Source organism: Thunnus thynnus, chromosome 21, assembly GCF_963924715.1.
Source record: "Thunnus thynnus chromosome 21, fThuThy2.1, whole genome shotgun sequence".
NCBI classification, from domain to species: Eukaryota; Metazoa; Chordata; class Actinopteri; order Scombriformes; family Scombridae; genus Thunnus; species Thunnus thynnus.
The window spans coordinates 12,264,643-12,284,544 of record NC_089537.1 but is presented as its reverse complement, the minus strand read 5'-3'; the positions used below and the strand labels follow the sequence as shown (position 1 = coordinate 12,284,544).

Genomic DNA, 19,902 nt, shown 5'->3' with positions numbered 1-19,902 from the left:
AAATATGATTTCACAAGCTCATTTGTCATATCTGCAGGACCTGAACAACAGTAATCTGAATAAGAGCCCTGCTGGGATGGGTGGGGGTGGTTACAGGGCTCCAGGGGGCCCCAGGAGCTCCTCTCCAGGCTACAGGGTTTATGGAGGTGACCTGTCCCCCAGACCTTCTACTCCCAATAGCCCGTCTACCCAAAGGTCACAGCCTTCTGTGTCCATGACCTTTTCCCCTTCCTCTAGCCTTACTCCATCGTCCCCAGCTGGCAGAACTGTGTCCCCCTCTCCTGGAGGCTCTGAGATGTATCTGAACCCTGACATCCTCATCAACAAGTCTCCCAGTGATCTGCCCCAGGGAGTGGACCCAAGCCAAAGGGAGGTGGGTGCAGCTTTATGGCTCTGGTGCAAATGGCACAAAAGCAACAATCTAATTATGTGATGGGTATTATTAATCGTGTGAATGTTGCAAGGTTGGCTGTGAGTCAGTGGGAGGTGCTAAGTATGTTGTAATTAGGATTCATGTAATAACACAGAGCGAGCAGCAGAGGTCAGCCTAACCGTTGTCTGTCCTCCCCTGTTCTCTGATTGCAGGACTACTTGTCTGATGAGGACTTTGAGAACCTGCTTGGCACCACCCGCTTAGACTTCCAGCGCCTGCCAAAGTGGAGGCAGAATGACTTGAAGAAAAAAGCAGGACTTTTCTGAGAGAGATTAATTATGGGATTACATGGAAAGGTTGTCAAACCTGAGAAAGTTTTCTGTAAAGCAAACTGAAAGGCAGCATTTTAGCTGTTGTTGAGAATAACAGGGCTGGTAGAAGTCTTCATCATTTCATCTATATATTTTTTAAAACTTAATGACAATGTTTTCAACCAACAGCCAAGTTATAGTGATTAAACGTGCTAAACTATTAAAGCTTCTTTACACGATTGTGATAAAAATCATACATTTAATGGGCATGACTTACTTATTAATGGTTATGCTTTATGTTTGATCACTGATCAAGTTTTCTCTGCATAATGTTGTCATTTGCCATGTGTAAATCATTATATTATGAATAAACACAAAAAGCCTTCCATCAGGAACTCTCCTGGTTTTATTTGAGAAATACTGCAAATGCAGAGAAGTGACATGACATACTGAAAGCACTGACAGTCATGAGTTTGTCACAGAAAAACTGTTGTAGTTAATTGGATGATGAAAATAATCGAGTGTGATTTAAACTATTAGAGTTTGTTTGACATTAAATGTTTGACAAAGTTAATTGAGTTCAATATGTTTAGAGCAAAGTCATGTACAGTGTATTGCTTGATATGTTCCTCATATCAATAGTCAAAAAAAAGGAAGTTATAAAATATTTTAAGTCTGAAAAAAAATGAAAATCACATTGACAAACATTATCTGCAGGACACTGCATTTATAATGAATGAACACATACACACAGACACATACATACTATACATGTGGCTCTCTCTCAATGGGCAAAACATATACTGTTGCTACAGACTCCAGTGATAAACATAATTATGGTATGAGACAATTTTCAAAACAATCAACAATCAAGATTTGTTCTAGTCACAAGAAAAAGGATATAAAATTAAAAAGGAGTGCTTGTTGTGTTGCTTGACAAAAACAATGTTTCCATGAGCACGAACTGTATGATCCTGATGGAAAATATCTTAAAGCCTCAGGAAACCTATAAAATGCAAATACTTTTTAGAAATAACAGCCAATATATCTTAAGCTGAGACTTACACTTTACTCTTCCAATTATTCTCCCAAATACAACAAATACGGTATAATGCCTGTCTTTAAATATTTTCCTAGACTGCTCATTCACCTCCTATTCATTCACATTTTCATTCATTCTGGCTTTGTTACTCTACAAGAGCTCTTACCAACCTGGCTGAGCAAAGGCTCATTTCTTAAAAAGCTGAAACAACAGAAATGTGTTACAGACAACTGTGAGTCAGCAGATATAGCTTGGCAGATGACCAAACGCTTTTCTCCGCGAAGAGGCGTCTGAAATATTTGATCAGAGTTATATTACTGAGCTTTAAAACTGGACAAATTCCTTTACAGTTTTAAAAAAAAAATGCTGCTGCTGGCATGAAGGGTTTCTATACACAGCCAGCCTACTAGGCGTCCAGGAGCATGAGATGCACAAAGAGGCCAGCAGAGCAGATGACATCACCTCTCTTGGTGAGCAGCGGAACATGTCGATACCCTGGAAACAGGAAGTGAGATTCAGCTTTGTCATCAAAAAACCACTATACACATAATATAGCAACAGACAAAACAAAAATACTGATTCATATGAGTTACGTAGAATTGACAGCAGTTCTGGAAAATTAAAAATAACTACACTGAACTTCACTTTTTTATCCTGAAATAAGACATCTGCTGTTTAATGCACTTTTCGCATTCTTGAGTTTGAGTAGCGCTTAATGCTGTTTAAACTGGACATCCTTACCGTTCTGTACACTGGTGAGCGGTAGACAGTAATGCCCGATGTGATCATTCCCCGATGTTGTGTCGTAGTCCTCCACCACAAATTGCACCATGGCCAGCTCTGGGACATGGATTTCAAACTGGAAGTTCTGATTCCACATGGGGTTGAACCCTGCAGGGGTACAACTATCATTCAGATGGTGCAACTTGCTAATAATGTTCAAATTTTCTGTCAAAGCATGTGACATTTTCTCTAAAGGGTAAGTGATCATTCATGTAATAAAAAAAATCCCAATTAATGTATCTAAAAGGACATGTTTTTGTTCACCTTCACCGTCAACAGAACTCCATTTACATTTCTCCATAATTATCTGTCTGTCTGTATGAATCTATGCATTTGTATCTATGTATATGTATGCTGTGCTCACCATTGTCTTCAATGTAGTGTGTCTCCATGCTGGCGATGTCTGCTGACACGCCGTGGATCTCCACTCTCACCAGAGGGTCCACAATGGATTTCAGTTTGTCCTTGTTGAGTTTCGGTAACTGTTGAGCTGAGATCACCTGTTGTATTGGGACACCAAAAGCACACAAACAATAATGTAACAATACAAATACCGAACAAAAACACAATTACATCTAAACACTACTTATTTCCTATTTAATCACTCCAGTCACTGATTTGATTTAAGGTAGAGATGATGGTCTGCTTACATGGTACAATAAAAAGATAAGTACATGGTAAATACAGAACTATTTCAAATCTCAGTTAAAAAATCTCAGTTCCTGTTTCAGGATTAAGACCTCACCATGACATGAAAGATCTTCTTATTTAGCCACGGCCCTCTGGTAAGTTTGTTGGGATCAAACTGAGAGGACAGGCTTCTCTGGAATTCAGGTTTCAGGATGTAGCCACATACTCCATTTGGTAGAAACCGTCCCTGGTTTAGATGCATCTCCTTGGAGGGAGTCTGGAAGTTGAGCGCCACTGAAAAGCAAGTCAAAGAGAAGAGGGAGGTGAATTATTACCAAAAATTGAATTATTATCTGCATCTAATATTAGTGATAATGAATGGCTGAATTTCTGAGTACAGTGATGGGAGCGTACCTATCTGGCAACCAACGTTCCACATGGGCACAGGGTTGTAGTTCGAGGAGTCAGTTCTGGTGCCGGCGGGGTAGATCCTACTGAGCTTGTCCATGTTGTGATGGATGAAGGCAGTGGCTATGAGAACACAGTTACAAAAGCAGATGCTTTACCATGCTTTTTATACTGTGCTCCAAGATATATTGATCAAGTGTGCTGCTGTCGTGTCATTAAATAATATATTTTTATCATCTCTTGCCAAAAAGAATGAGGTTACTGATTTCAGTTCTAGATCTAAGCTCAGCCTTAAAGTTAAAATGCAGACCTCATTTTAGATTAAAGCAAAACTGTGTTGTAGTTCTAGTGTTATGAATACGGGCCACTTTCCAATTGAAGATAAGAGTCTGAAATCACAAGATAGACTATAGCTACACTGCCAACTTAGAGATTACGTTTTGTTTCCCACATTATAAGATATGTTACGAGGTGAATGCTTCTTGTTGAGCACTGTTTAGCTTATGTAAATGGTTGACGTAGATAATAAACACATTGATTGATTTATAAAAGTAAAATTGATAAGGCTTTTAGGAGCCAGCTGCCGTCACTATGAGTAACCTCGACACACTCAGCTGAAAGTTGCCAGGTAACACGGTCACCGAAACAGGTGTTTTGGTTTAACCATTGATCGTGTTATGTGGTGACTTTCAGCAGAATGTGTTGTGGTTGTCGTGGTGACGGCAGCTGTTGAAAACACAAACAGAACATGTAGGTGTCCTCCTAAAAGTCTTAAATGTGGGTATGGGCCCACCCATAAACCAAACCAAATGCCCGGCCAGTTACTTTCCTGTGGCACCAGGACTGCTGTGCTGGCTTACCTGAGGTTTCAGCCAGGTTGAATGCTTTAGTCTCCTTGAAGGAAGACATCTCGTAGAAGGTCTGTTTGTCTTTGGCATGTTCAAAACCATTAAAGTGGACACTCTTGCAGTAGATAACAATGTCTGACAGCTCTTTGGCAAGCTTGATCTTCGAATTCTGAAAGGAGTTGGGAGAGGCTTGGTTTGCTTTTTGTATCTTAAATTAATCATTGTTTTTGTTATTTCTTCAGAAATATTACTAAGCACTTGACACACCTTTGTGGGTTTGGCTTTTTGTCCATTCTCTTTACAATCTGCAGCCTCATCCTCCTCAGACACAGTGTCTTCCTCCATGGTGCTGTTATTGTTGAAGGCAGCATCCAGTTTGTTCGAGCGTTTTCCCTTGATAAGGAACTTGCCCTTTAGCTCCTGTAAACAAACAGATCATTAAAGACATAATCTGACGTGCGATTTCTAAAGGCAATTATGTAGATTTTTATTTTGCAATGGCAAAAAGTATGTGGTGACAGCGAGTAACGCCTCTCAAACAGCCAATGTCAGAAAGGAAAGTGTTGTGTAATGCACAATTATAATTTCCTTTGAGGCAGACAGTGCCACAGGCATCCATCCCATGGTTGCTACATTTGAAGACACTGTAAGTGCTGGGGAATGTCACTGAAAGATGATTTGGCACGCTAATATTTTCTCACTTTGTGGGTCACACCCAGTATTGAGGACCTTTTTCAGTTCATCCATCTGGGGGTAACAAACGTCCTTACTTTCATGAGATATAGATAATGACCAAAGATTAAAGGAGGAAAGATATAAAGAAGATGTGGAAAATAGAGAAAGAAATGGATAGTTAAATCTTAATGGAAGAATGGTTAAAGAACAGTTCAGAGTGTAAACCGCATTACCTGATTGTACCAGAAAAGGAGTAAATTAATATCACGTTTAATGTCTTAAATGAAAACCAGCTGTGTGCATTCCTTACATGCCTGCTGGAGAAACGCTAAATACCAGCCCCTGTTCACACACAAATGAAATTCCAAATGCTGAAAACCTCTCTATAAAAACAAGGTGTTCTCTCAGACACTGCAGTCAGGTCTTGTCACAACTCATTAGTTAATCAACAACTGCTGTCCAAACTTTCAATAAACAAGCCAATAAAATACAAGACAAAAGAGCTTGCTTTGGTTTACGACATTATCAACACAGAGGGGAGCGGCAGCTTGAGATTGGTAAAGTTTTGATTGCATCATAGTGGTTTATTTGAATTTTTACTTTAATCTCATCAGTTTCCTTTCCCAGACAAATCTAATAGTCCAGTTACAGTGAACAGGAAAGTGAAAAAAACTGGCAGAGTGGTTAATTAACTTAAGAGGAGGAAATTTTTAGGTGTGGTCTTCCTACAGTATTAGGGGTTTGTTTGAGAGGGTACTTGTAGCGAGGCTCCACACACTGTGAATCTTTATGGACTGTAATGCATTTCAGTAGGCTTAGGTAAAGAGCCGCACACCTCAGGTGAGGGGAGGTTGGTGGGCATGGTGCCCTCAAGAGGCTTTGTGACCAAAGCATCACCCAGGATGGAGATCAAGTGATGGGCCATGAGCTTCTGTTGGTCCACGCTGCAGTGATTCTCCAGGGACAGGATCACTGGGTAGTCAGATGTCTGGGAAACAGAAAAATGAAGCTCAGAACTTTTCTATAATCATGTAATCATGAGAACAGTGAGAACAGTGAAATCCTGTCCCACGGGTAATAGCTCACATACTTTGAAGGCGTAGTCTTTAATGGCTTTGATGACGTCTCTGAAGAGCACTTTGGATGTGAGCGTGTAGCCGTGGTAAATAACAGGCTCTCCGTTTGCCCCATCCCAACAGTCAAGTTCCACACAACGACAACTCTTCATCAGTGCTCTGCAAGGAAAAAAAAACCTTCATGACCACCTGCACTGCATGCCACAGAGATCACCTTTGAATTGTCCATCTTGGCTATTTTCCACCACAGAAACTTTTCCAGGAACCCTAATAGGGATGAAACTTGACTTGGATTTTTAGCAAAGAAACCTTGTGCCAGTTTTGGTTTCTGGGCCATAATTCCTGCCCTTCCCTGCTTAAGAGGAAGTACTTTCTGAAGAAAATTAGCTACCAGTTGGCAGTGCTAAATGTCTCTGACTGGTCAAACACAAACCTTGAGACCGCTGAAAGTTCTCAACATCATTCATTAAGACTGAAAGCTTTTTTTTATAATGTTATTGACGTTTTAAAAGGTTGTATAGCTTAGCTTAGCTTCCCGGCTAGTTAAAAATAAGAGTGTGATAAACAGAGAGAGAAGAGAAATTAGAGAGCCAGTGAGCAAGAGCAACTAGATCATTTTTTAATGTTGAGTATTAAAGAAAACATTCAGAAGGTCATTAAGGTCACTATTTTGCAAAGAGGTGCCAAGCCTTTCTGGTTCTTTCGATCTCCTTTCCAACAACCAGTCAAACATCACACAGTCATGCACAAATAAATGTCAAAGGACAACCCTAATTGTGTATTAATGTGTTGTGTGGGCTAAAATTGCATCTTAAATAAAGCAATTGTTTATTCATCTCTTATCTCAGCAGCTCTTCAGATGCAACGCAAACACAAACAGGAAAAAAAAAGCATAATTTAGTTCCTGATTTAATTCCACAGTTTAGTTTCTGGGGCAATCTGGTCAAAAAGGAAGATATATCTTTGCAACACAAGGTAAAAAGCATAAAAATTCAAGATTGCATTTGCTAGAATGACGGGGTAAAGTTGCTCCTCTGTCCCTGATCAACCTGCTTTTTGTAAGAAGTCGTTACCGTATGTAGGCTTCCGTGCTGCTGGGTCCTCTGAGCTGGTCTTCCATCAGGTATGTGTTGTGAGAGGATGAGATGTAGTATTGGTTGAGAGGCTGGCTCATGTCCTGGTACACCTGCTTGTGGGCTGGGTTGAAGATGGAGCCCTCCTCCTGGTGGAGGTACATCAGGAAGCCGTCTTTGGTCATGTGCTTCTTTTGCTTTGCTGAAGTTATGGACGGACAAGATGAATATATGACATGAACTGTTTATGTACCTATTATATATGGATTTATGGCAAAAGTTCAGTCAGGAAGACTATCTTTGCAAGCATAAACCTGTAGTTTTATTTCTCATACCATCATGCCTTCACATCTCTCATGCATGCATCACTCATAATTTCTTTTGCTGTCATTATCCGAGGCTGTCAATTGAGCTGTCAGCTGTTCACATCAGCTGGTCACATATATCCAATAGCACAGAGACGCACCTCCAATGTCAGCCTATCATCGTGTGGCTGTCTTTTTAAATGTTTGTCTCCACCACCTCCCCATAACTGCCAGTCTTCGCAGATTCATCAGTGCATCACTTCATCAACCCCATCAGCATTATCAGTCTCAGTGTGATTCATCAGCCACCACCACCACCAGTGTCTGGACTCCATGGGAGGATTTATCTCACTGTCCCTCGATTACAAAATCTCCCTGTAGAGTCTAAGCGCCAAAGACTGTTGACAAGACTAATTATCAATACCATCTGTACAATAAACATTTATCTTTACTTCATTCACTTGTCTCTCCTGATTGAAGTAGTGTTGTAGAAAACCCAGAAAGACCAACAGTGTTTCCATACCTGTTGCATCAGGCTCGAATTTTTCGATCAGTTTGCGAGCGTACTCCACGGACACCGGCTCTCTCTGCTCGGTCAGGAGGAAGCTCTGCAAGTCCTTGTCGCTCATTAGACCCTCTGTTTGAGCGTACTTCCCATAGATCACATCTATCTCCTGCCGTTGGGTCAGCATGTCATAGAAAAGCTTGATCTCCGAGCCTTCCAAAGTGCCTGATTTGGACGTGTCACATTTCTGTCACATGTGACATGATAATTATGAGAATCAATCAACCAGATGAACTAGATTTTAAGCTTGATGAACTATAAGAAGTGAATGAATTTTCTGAGAGGGACCTACCTTGAAAATTTCATCTGCGTAGGTGTCGTCCACCTCAATGTTGATCTGTCGCAGGAAGTGCTTCAGCTCCTTCAGGTTCATGCGGTTGTCCTCGTTCTTGTCTGCTTTCCGCATGCAGTTGAAGAGCCAGCTGGCATTTAGATGTAAGGATTCGGTTTCAACTCATTTTAGTTTTAGCTATAAACTCAAGCAGTTTTTGCAACATCTTAAATCTGCACTAATAATGAACAAAATATAAAATCTATGAGTGCCAAGGACACATAGCAATGTCTCCTCTCAAGACTGCAACCAAAAAACATTTGAGGAACATACTTCTAAAAACCTTTCCCATTTAAATACTTTGTCAAGGATACTGCTCGTTCTTCTGCTGTCTGTTGAGGTTTTGCATGTTGTTGATAATCTTCTCCAGGCCGCCGACCCATTGTTTCGCTTCGTCCCTATTGGCTGCCATCAGGTCGAGATTCTTCCCAGGGTTCTTAAAGATGATGGAGAAGCACCGCTCTTCATCACTGGGGTCAGTGTGTTTCTGAAACCCCTCAGACTGACGGCCTTTGCGCACTGAGTCAATGTCATCAATGGAGACTGTTTGGAGAGAGGAATTGGTTTGTTGAAAATTCTGGCATTTGAAAGGTCACCCAAGAGTTTGTTTGTTAATGGATAGCGTTAGCAGATGTAAGCCCTCAAACACTTGAAGGCAAAAGAGAGAAGCCTAAACAAGTCTGAACAATGTTTGAGCTTGATGTGGAAATGCAAACATAGGATTTGGAATCAAGTCTCTGTCTTAAAAGTTTCACTTAGAACAGCCAAAAATGTCCAGAAAATGAGAGAAAAGCAGTCTCATACTAGTAGCCTTGACAGCAAATAATTTATAGAGCAGGAATTCTAAATTAAAGGTGCCTGCTAACTGCCTGCTCTGTCATAATAACTGTTTTAATAACGGCTTTAGTAGAAGCATAGTTTTGAGTTTCATATTTGGGCACAACCATGAAGTAGTTGGCAGTCACAGTTGTCCCTTGAAGCATAACTTCAGAAATCTTCCTTAGAGAAGACACTGCTGGCGGCAGACTTTTCGTCCCGATGGGCACACCACCACGGGACGCCAGAAACGGTTTTTATATCTTATCAACAGGAAGGGTTTTGTTTCTGTGTGGGAGGGCGGTTTGGTAGCCTTCAATCACAATGCAACAGATAAAAACATACGTTCATAACTGTTCAGCAACTGTCTACAAGCTCACGGAGTGTGTTGAAGATGGTATAAGTCTCCTCATATGGAAAGAAAGTAATCTTAAAGCAGCAATAACTGATGTTTTTTCTACTTGGGCGCAGTGGAAAACACCAACATGGACATAATATAACCTTATAAAGTTGTCGTGGCAAATGAGTTGCCTTCACACCCAGCAGACATGAAGCAACATTAGCATTCATTTGGAGTGGTGTTTTTGGAATGTAAGTCCAATAGTCCAACAACTCCTACAGAAAAATATCTGTGTGTTTAGTTGTGAAGTGCTCCACAGTGTCCAACAGATAGTTGCTAATTTGTCTGTATGCAGTTTGGTGTCTGGCAGGTAGTGTGCAGTGGGTTTATCACAGCTTCATCATTGAAAACTGCTGCCTGCTGCTGCTGGAAATAAGGTTGACAAGGGTGAGGGTGAACCAAAACAGTAAAATTGTGGGTCATAAAACCAAAACGACAAGCTAAAAGATGCTAAAACGCTCCTTAAAGCTGAGGGGAACTGCAGAGTTGGGTGATAATTTTCTGTGGGTTCGTCCCTATAAGTGACCCCAATCACATTACATGTAGTTATTTCATACATTGTTAACATAAAAATATTGCTAAGTGCAGCTTTAGAAGTATAAATAATTTATTTACTCTGACACAGATGAAAATTTTCTCTTCCAGATTTGTGATCACAAAGACGATCTAAAAGAAAAGGGGTGAAAAATGGATTGTTTGCTAAAAAAACAAAACATTTTGAAAATCTGCTGTGTGGTGCAATATCAACTTTTAACTGAATTCCTTCTTGCTAAATATCGAGGATGCAGCTACTAAACACATTACATAATAACAGCAGCTTGATCCAGAATCTTGTTTACCACTGACTGTATTTCTGAAACTGAGAAACTGTGTCTGGATAGTTAGGCTTAAATAGCCCTTTGAGACTGGCGAAGAGATGCTCTCAGACATTTTGTTGTTGCGAGCTGAACTCTTGAATTCTTTGGCAAAACAAACACATTCCATGGAGATTTGACGATGGCAAAAGAGTCTGATACACTCTGGCCTCTTTTGAGCTCCTTGCCTCATACACTGACACACACGGGCAACACATGCACTCATAAAATAATATGATTGGCATTTCTAAGGATAAAAATATTTTGTTTTAACAAAAAGACATCATATACTGAAGGTCTCTGCACACACAGCCTGTTTTTACCCATACATTGGGGGCCATCTCTATTGTTGTGCAGCTTAATGTACGGAAGAACATGCACGACCATGCATGATGTAATCACACTAAATGGCAACAACCGCCCTTGTAACAAAACACGAAAGACTACAGGCTTAGCTAAGAGGCCATATGTTGTAGCTGGGTTATAATCACAATGTTTCTACCCTTTACCACCAGAGGTTACAGAGTCTAATGAAGAGCGAGCATTGTTCTTGAGAGAATCTGAGCCTATCTAGGGGCAGAATGAATCTAAAGGTCAGACTACTTGAAGAGAAAAACACAACAGTGGGGGGGCGGTGTGGTGAAACACACCCAAGGCTGGGTGGTGCACACTCAGCTGACTGCTGGATGAACAAAATACCTTGGAAGCGCTCAGCAGAAGAAGAGTGTCTGATTAATCTGTGCATGCACGTTATCCCCAGCAAAACAGACGACTGTAGAGGAGTTTAGGGTTGTGAATTTGGACCAGTTTCAGAGAATCCCATCTGGACAGATGAAGTCCACAATGCCCAAGTCATGTCATCCGTGTCAGGCCGGCATTGCTTGAATACCAGATGAAATTTCACACAAAGAGATTATTGTGCCGGCCCCGACAAAGTTCATGTTGCTGTTTCTAAAACTCTTTTCTTCAAAGGAGGACAGTGAAGAGAATAATTCCCCCTGAGGTGGTGGCTAATAAGCCATGTCAGTATGTGTTTGTGTGTGTGTGTGTGTGTGTGTGTGTGTGTGTGTGTGTGTGTGTGTGTGTGTGTGTGTGTGTGTGTGTGTGTGTGTGTGCAAACTTGACCTTCAGGTTAATCTTCAGTTTGGGGTTGACTACTGTAGTGTCTTAAGAAGTGAGTTGAGAAATTATTAACAAAATAAATTTTCAGGAATGACATGCAAAACTATAACCACCTACTTATCCTATCTGTTAGACGTGTTTGAATATGAGCCCATGAATGCTGTTTAGTCAAATATTAATTAATATTATTAATGTTTGACTAGATTTATTTGTAATTATCACTTCCTTCTCTGTGACAAACAGCTGACAGGCAGTAAAATGAGGGAAGTACCTCATGAGACATATGTGTAAACTTTATAGTGGTATACAAAGCCTCTGATGTCTACCTCATATAACCCTGGCAGTGCATGTGTGTGTGTGTGTGTGAATGCTATCGAGGCAAATGACAATCACTGATTATGGGAACGAGAGTGGGAACTTTAAACGCTGGATGCTTTTCAAAAAAGACGGAGCAATAAAACCGAGCTCACAGTCTGTTGGGACTGATGGGATGTCATCCAGAGATTTTCTGTCACTCATTTACAAAGTATGAAGGTGTGTAGGATGGGTATCAAAAATGAAGTACCAACCAAAATGTGTCCATACTGGAGCTGAAACAATTACTATTAATCAATCAGTCTACTGACAGAAAATAAAGTGGCCACTATTTTGATAGACAATTAATAGCTTAAGTCATTTTTAAGGAGAAATGCCAAAAACTACTGTTCTGTCATCTGATAAACACAAAAATAATTAATTAATCAAGCTTAGTCTGTGTGTTTACTTTTTCTTTAATTAGATTTTTAATCGTCTCTATTCTTTTTTTATAAGAGAGTTTTATAAAAGAGTTAAAACATGTTTATATTTCTAAAACTAAGGTGCAGAAAAATGTATTGTTATCAGGACCAAATTTCAAAACGTACTAAAAATTCAATAAAAACATTTAAAAAGATATCGAGTCCTCCATTCACCTCCTGACATCAAGTCAGAACCAACAGTTTGTCTCAGTGGGCTTTATGAAACACTCTATTCTTAGATCCTTGATTTGTACAAGGAAACTCCATGAAAAAAATAGAAAAATGTGAGAAACTTCAGAAAGAGCAGCACAGGAGGAACCCTCTTACAGGATAGACAAACATGTGAAAGGTGTTGTGTATCTGTGTATCTTCTGTTGTGACAGAAGTAGCAGTAGTTGAATTACGATCTGGAGAAGCAGGCCAACAATATGTCATATGACTACCCGCTGATAATAATACTGTACCTTTATGCTTGATTTGACAAATGCAGCATCAGATGACTCTCATCCAAAAAGTGGTCAAAAACAATACGTGCTACCCTCCCACATGCTCTTATGTAAACGCACTTTAGAGCTGATTGGCAATTGTGGCTTGTTAAAGCCCACAGGAAAGCAATAAAACATGCAGCTTATTTCCGTAAACAAGGAAATGCCTGAAAACTAAAGTGTCCAGTTCTGCCCATCTGTAAGCACTTCTGCTTATGTTCAAAAAAAAAAAAAAAAAAGCATTGCCTCATGACCGGGCACATGACCGTATTGCTCGATGTCATCTGTGTGTGTGTATGCTGAGTGTACGTTGAGATGGAAAGTGTCAGTATGGGGAATATAAGGCGCACTGCTCTGTCTTTCAGTGTTTGTTCAAGGCTCTGGCTCAGGGCAGAGGTTATCAGGCCTGGTAGCTGCAGAGGACACACACACACATGCATTCGCACCCTGACAGTGGATCACTGCACCGGAAATCACAGGAAAATAATCTCTTTCACACACACATGGACAAACATACAGCCAGCATACACACTAGTATTTTCCAGTCTGGCCACACCACAGTATCAGTGTGAGTTGTTTCCATTTGACCAACACCTCTCACATATTCTCCACTACTAGAGGGATTTTAGGGGTGTGTTCGCGTGCGAGCTATTGTTGAGATCAGAAAGGAGAGTGGAAAAATGGAAGAAGAATGTACAGCTCATAAAACACTGGGATGAGCTACAGCCCAAGTGTAATAACTTACAGAAACTTGAACTCAGAAGGATTGTAAGCACCATCAAAACAGGTATGCCAACAAATGATTCATGTAGCAGAAGATGGCACTCACAAGTCTGATTTCTCTTGAATGCTTTGTGGGATTCCTGCCACAAGGTCTTGCAGTCTTCTTGCAGTTTGTAGAAGCGGTTTCTCTGCCAGGAGCTTGAGCGAACCTTGACCAGTTCCCCACCGACAAGCAGGAACTGTAGGTCTGCATCACCCTCCAAACCTGCGAGAGGGAATATGAAATTAAATATCTGTTTGCTTAAAAGTAAACACACAGACCAGCCAATGTCAATGTCAACTTTTGACACCGTACGTTATTCAATGCTGTAGCGAACAATTCTTTTCATTATCAATGAATCTGACAAATATTTTCTCAATTGACTGATTATTTTTGCGGTACATCAAATGACAGAAAACTAAAAAAAAGAGTAAATCAGAGCAAAGTGAGCTATTAAATGTGACATATAGTTTCCAACACTACCAGCCTGTACTACTCAGCTAGTGTACAGTGTTAAATATGGAAGATTTCACAACGGATGAGCAGTGCAAGTGACTTATCATTAAGGTGATTATGACTTTCTGGGAAGGGTGTGATGAATGACTCATAATTCTTGTAAAACATTGTATGAAACCACAACAGGACAATGTTGGCAGGTCAATGTTTAGTTTATTTGTTTTACATCTCTGCAGATTAGATGCAGGGATTACTCAATGTATGGGCGGGGAAGAACTTTATTCACATAGCTTCTTGCATCACACAAACTTAAAATGGCCATTATATGTTCTATTAGAAAAAGGACAAATAAGTAATGTCGCTTCAGTAAGCAAAGGGCATCTGAGGATAACGACTTTCACTACAACTCATTTGGGACTGAGTCAGGGTCGTGGGCAGAGCCACAACATTACCGAAATTTTTTTCCAAGACTGTACCACAGACTCACAGAGGCTGTTTATGAGCGTCTGGCCTCTCTGCAGGCAGCTCAAAACCGCCTCTGCTCAGGCAGGATTTCTGCCGGGGGTGCAACTCTCTCTACGTCATCTCCTTTTTTTTTGGGGGGGGGGGGTGAAATCTAATTTACCGTGAAGAAAAGTTGCATATTTTTAGTCACTCACAAGCTTTATGTTGAGAAAAGAGAACGGCCACAAATAAGTTTCTGATTTTCCCAAATCATAATCGTGAGTCATACGGTTATGAATCACATAAGAAACCTCTCTTCCTTTTTTTTAGTAGTATGTTTCAGATGCAAGGCTGGATAAGATCCTGACCTTTACAGTATACCGACAACACCCCATAAGGCAAGCTAGGGCTAGAAGATGGCAAGAGTTAAGGTTGAATAACAGGGATTAATGCCTCTGAGGTATGAGCTAATGATAAGGTTCAGAGATGCATGTTTTGCTGTTCCAATAAGTTAATAAGAGCAGTTGTGACATGTATTTCACTTTATCTTTATTAACTAGGAAGTCCTCTTGGGATACATTATCTGACTGGGCAAAAATACAGTGTAGAATAGATTACAGAGTCCCATAAAACATTTATAACCCTCACATATATCACAATAGCGTGAGACCTCAGGGGTATAAAGGAGAGCGCCTGACTGTTTACAAACATTCCTAATGCATAAAATGCATTTTGGATGCAGCATTTTAATATCTGTTACTGTATGAGGACAGTTTTTCTAAATTAACTTTGTCTTGTGAATTATTGCGGACAGGACCAGGGTGTGTACATGTACAACGAAAATGCAGTTTTGCCAAGTTCACCACAAACACAGCTGTTTGAAGCAGGAGGGGGAAAATCATTTTACAGAGGCAGGACAGGAAGTCTTCCAAGAATAGTTTTAATTGAGATTTGAAGTTTTAAAAATATACGATACACTTTTCAAATGCACAGGTGCTCCACAAGTCCAGTTTATGAATGCCACATGATAAAAGCTGACCAAAACAAACAAGCTGCTGCAATATGTTGAAAAGATGCCTGAATGGAAAGTTGAATTCTCATCACATTCTACTGTCTGAGCCAAGCTCAGTGGCTGCAGATGTGTATTATTCACTGAGGAGAGCTTTATAACACTTTGCAATTTCTTGCTCTGCTGTCCTCTCTTTCAAATTTCCTACTAAGAAAGGAAATCATGCAGATAAAATTTAAAATGTGAGACAGAAGGCGCAAAATTACTAAGAAATTGCACAGAGGTGCTCACCCTCTGTTTATTAAGCTCCTTTTGAGGTTTAAACGCCTTCCTGTACCTGTCGCTTCTTCAGAAAGACAAAGCAGACATATAATTTTGACCACAACATACCAGCCTATAAGCTGCAGCTGCTTGTGAAAGAAGAATTCATCGCTCCAGGCAACGAGGAAGCCTTCATAAAGCCTCTTTACTGCACGTTGTCAAAGCACTACATATACTGACTCCCAGTAACAGGAAAAAGCAGATTATTCTAAAAGATTATGATTATGAAAAGATATAATCGGTGATTGCTGTCAAGATTGAAATCTCCCCACATCCAGGTAATGTAAACATTAGGTGTATACACATATGCACCTTTAGGGGGTTGGAGGGGACTCACCTAGGCGTTTTCCGTTCTCCTTTGCAACTTTTCTCACCTGCTCCTGGAAAACCTGTTCCTCGGATTTCGTCCTTTTCAGACGTTTGCGTAAGCAAGACATTGCGGACTAACTTTATTTTTACAGTAAACACATATATATCCAGTCGGTATTTAATCTGTACTCGCTGTGGAAAAGAGGCAGGCACCACGTAGCCGCCCCCGACCTCCCTTCTCTCATGGGGCGGGCCTACAAACTCATGTATTGCTTGGTTATAGCCGCTATTCTCTGCAGCTGTGACCTACGCGAGGGTAATGTCTGGTATTGTCTGGTATTTTATTCTCACTTTCAGTCTTAAAGGGTGACTGTTAAAACATAAAGTAGCAGACTTACATCTCTGCTCTGTTGCTGCTGCTCAGTCCAGAAATGATTTTCCAGTCGTTAAAAGAAAATAAATACATATATTGCATAACGACTTAAACTTACACTGAGCAAAGCAATGTTTTGCTCAGTTGACATGTCTATGACTAGGCCCTAAAGCATGCACAGTGCATTTTGCGTCCAAACATACTTATCAGACAAAATAGTGAAGTATTTATAAGATAAGAAGATAAGATAAGAAAGAAAGACATCTCCATGAACCAAAACAGTAAGTAAAAAATAAAGTAATATAAAATAGGAATAATAGATACAATAAAATAGATCTGTGTGTGTATATAGTGTATGTATAAGCCCAACAAGCTACATACACTCATACAGCATTTGGTTACATTATCTGGACATGTTTTTAAATACTAACAGAACTAATGAGCTGGGAAATATCGCCATCCAGTGGTATAAAAATACATGAAGTTAGTTTGTCTAGTTGGCCTACTTGCAAATAATTCATAAACTCATCAGAAAGATAACAGAGATAAACCCTGCAAAAAGTATATTATAGCATACAAATGTGTGTAAAATATGTGTAAATCACAGATAATCACCACACAGCACTTGTGGCTATGGTTGCATGTATTTCTTTCATGCATGCAGGTGTAATTTCTGCATGCATGGATCTTGGCAACAGAAACATGTCACCAAATAAAACCACTGCGCCTACAATGAATATCTAGACTACAAGCTTGCTATAAAGGACAACAAATAGCAACCAGGCAACACTGACAATTAGGTTCAGATAAATGTTGGGAAGTATTTATCTGACGCCCATCCTGCACTGAAACAACAAACATTTGTCGTGGTAAAGAGCACTGATGTTTTTCCAAGATAGTCTGCATGTCTCCTCTGTGGGGACACTTCCAGATGTTTTTATTTTGATTATTCAAGGAAGTAACCCGCCCTGTGCTTTGTCACAGCTTTAGTGATGATATTTGTGTGCAAAGTCTGTTGTTTACCTTCTTTTCTGTGAAACTGCAGCATATTGGCGAGTAAAATGTTCAGTTTGAGTGACACCTGTTCTGGTCATTGTTTGAAGCTTCCTCTATGTAACAGTAACTGGCAAGTTTGCATCATCCAAAACATCAGTGTGGTCAGAAAGGCTACCGATGGTCAGCTTGTTGTCTTGTGTGTTTTGTTTTATTCTAGTGGCATTTCCTGTCCTGCCAGTGGAGCTGCCCTGAGAGCAGAGCCGGAACCAGAAGCATCCCCACAGAAGAGGTCTGCAAACAGACTGTCTTGAAGATGAAAATACCATGTAAAGTGATTGACTTTGCCAATATAATGATACATATTGATTGAATAATTATAGGCTATCAATAGCAGTATTACCTAAATCTTGACTGTATTGATTTATTCTGTTCATGTAGCACATGGTGATTAACTCTGTCATATATTTATTGATTGATTCATAAACAAATTAGACTACACCTCATTGATTTAACAAACACTCCTTATTGCTTGAAGCCTCTCCTCCCCTCTCACAGACACAAACAAATGCACTGTTCTCCATTTATCCGCAATGTCTAAGTCACCATTCCTCTTTGCAGACAGACAAACTATTTAACTGTGATCAAGTGAATTTCATTTGAAAAGCTGACAGTTGATAGCCTATTTGATCACACTGATGTTTTTGGATAATGCAAATTTGCCAGTCACTGTTGTGTAGAGGAAGTTTCAAATAATGATCTCAACAGGTGTCGCTCAAAAGCATTTTACTCCCCAATATGCTGCAGTTTTACAAGAAAGACAGTAAACAATGGACTTTGCACACAAATATCATCTAAAGCTGTGACAAAGCACAGGGCAGGTTACTTTGTTGGAACTTGAAAATAAAAACATGTCTGTATCTCTCTCTCGTTACAACGGGCGTGCCACAGGGATCCATTCTGGGCCCTGTCCTGTTCACCATCTATATCAGTGAAAATTGTCTCTCACCTGCATTGTTGCCAAAATCATCTTTACGTAGACGATAGGCTACTATTTTGTACTGTATTGCTGATTCCGTTTAGTTAGCCATCACGAAACTGCAACTCTCCTTTCATGCAATGCAACATTCTCTTAACTTAATACATCAAACAAAATTCATGGTTTTCTCAAGATCCAAAAGCATAGATTACTGTAATCTGCATATCTCTAATGTCAATGGTTCAAATATTGAAAGGGTTACAGAATACAAGTATCCAGGCATCTGGCTCAACAACAAATTTGCATTTAAGTACCTAATTGGGACAAAAGATTGCTTTTTTATACAGAAATAAATACAGCTTTCCTTTGATTTGTAAGAAGAGGATCAACGAATCAACTTTCCTATCAGTTCTGGATTATGGGGATGTAATTTACAGACATGCTGCTGCCTCCACACCTTGGCCCTTAGATTAAGCTCACCACTCAGCCCTGAGGTTTATTACTGGTGATAACCACAGTACTCTCCACTCTATCCTCTATATGATAAGGTTGGTTGGTCTTCTCTGACTGAGAGACGCAATAATCATTGGTGTCTGTATGTCTATAAAGCCCTGGTTGGAAAATTACTATTATACATTACATCTACTGTATGTTGCAGAGACTGGTTGGTTCTTCAAGTACCTCATGCCAGGACTGATCTTAGAAGGACTACTTTGACTACTTTTAGTATTAGTGCTACCGACTCATGGAATCTCTTGCAATATGACCTAAATCTGAATACTCTTATACATCTTGGACACTTTAGAAATGTACTTAATAACCATCCACTACCTGCCTGTAACAGTATTAACCGATTTTGTATGTTTGTGTTTTCCATGGTAACTATGTTAACTGACTCTGTTGTTGAATCTGTATGTTTGTATTTTCCATGGTGTAATCTCGGCATCATTGTAAACGAGAGTCACCCTCATGGATTTCTCAGAGAATCTTAAGTAAAAGTTGAATTGAATTGAATACAGGCTATGATGTGTCTATGTAAAGTAAATGTATGTTATAGGGTAAAACTGACCTCTGAGTATAGTCCCCACTCAATCACATGCCATAGATGGAAAACACTACACCAACTGCAGTTTTTAGATACAACAGGTAAATAGGCAGTAAATCTTTGCATCTCCACTGACCAACTCACCGTGTTTCACAGCTGTGCCATTCTGCTCCATTCTGATCTCAGTCCAAATAAATCACCATGCGCAAGGCAAAAGTCCACTTTTCCTCCCAAGCAGTGCCAGCTATATGACAGCAATAATCACAACTGTAAAACAAGTCTGTTACTCCTATGTCTCAGGAAAAGAGAAAATCCAAACTGTGTCCCCCTCTGAGCC

The 19,902-nt window shown here is 40.0% G+C and overlaps 2 protein-coding genes across 4 annotated transcripts in view; one reads left to right on the top strand and one right to left on the bottom strand.

Annotated features, from left to right (window-relative positions):
• vill (villin-like) overlaps window positions 1-1,079 on the top strand; it is a 12,812-nt gene extending 11,733 nt beyond the window's left edge. For both annotated transcript variants that reach the window (XM_067577783.1, XM_067577784.1), the window contains 2 exons: window positions 38-373; window positions 586-1,079. In XM_067577783.1, the coding sequence (XP_067433884.1) occupies window positions 38-373; window positions 586-699 (450 nt within the window). In that variant the 3' untranslated portion in view covers window positions 700-1,079. The remainder of the gene's footprint in view (window positions 1-37; window positions 374-585) is intronic.
• On the bottom strand, window positions 1,073-19,902 carry plcd1a (phospholipase C, delta 1a). Of its 2 annotated transcripts, none has more exons than XM_067577786.1 (15): window positions 19,710-19,902; window positions 13,703-13,861; window positions 8,735-8,963; window positions 8,382-8,511; window positions 8,048-8,276; window positions 7,220-7,421; window positions 6,161-6,305; window positions 5,906-6,058; window positions 4,663-4,815; window positions 4,408-4,564; window positions 3,554-3,670; window positions 3,255-3,433; window positions 2,874-3,009; window positions 2,468-2,617; window positions 1,073-2,221 (listed from the first exon to the last, which is right to left on the bottom strand). In XM_067577786.1, exons 1-15 carry the CDS (start codon window positions 19,738-19,740, stop codon window positions 2,133-2,135), a joined length of 2,259 nt encoding a protein of 752 aa, XP_067433887.1. In that variant the 5' UTR covers window positions 19,741-19,902; the 3' UTR covers window positions 1,073-2,132. The 2 variants fall into 2 exon arrangements, with proteins under 2 accessions (XP_067433887.1, XP_067433886.1); XM_067577785.1 differs by lacking the exon at window positions 19,710-19,902 and adding an exon at window positions 16,204-16,419.

Excerpts from the sequence above, each read along its gene's own strand:
- plcd1a (XM_067577785.1), bottom strand. The coding sequence starts at position 16,303 with ATGTCTTGCTTACGCAAACGTCTGAAAAGGACGAAATCCGAGGAACAG. Across the intron at positions 2,618-2,873 it reads ACACTACATTGAAGACAATG|GGTTCAACCCCATGTGGAAT; the intron begins GTGAGCACAGCA and ends GTACCCCTGCAG. Across the intron at positions 2,222-2,467 it reads GCTCACCAGTGTACAGAACG|GGTATCGACATGTTCCGCTG; the intron begins GTAAGGATGTCC and ends TCCTGTTTCCAG.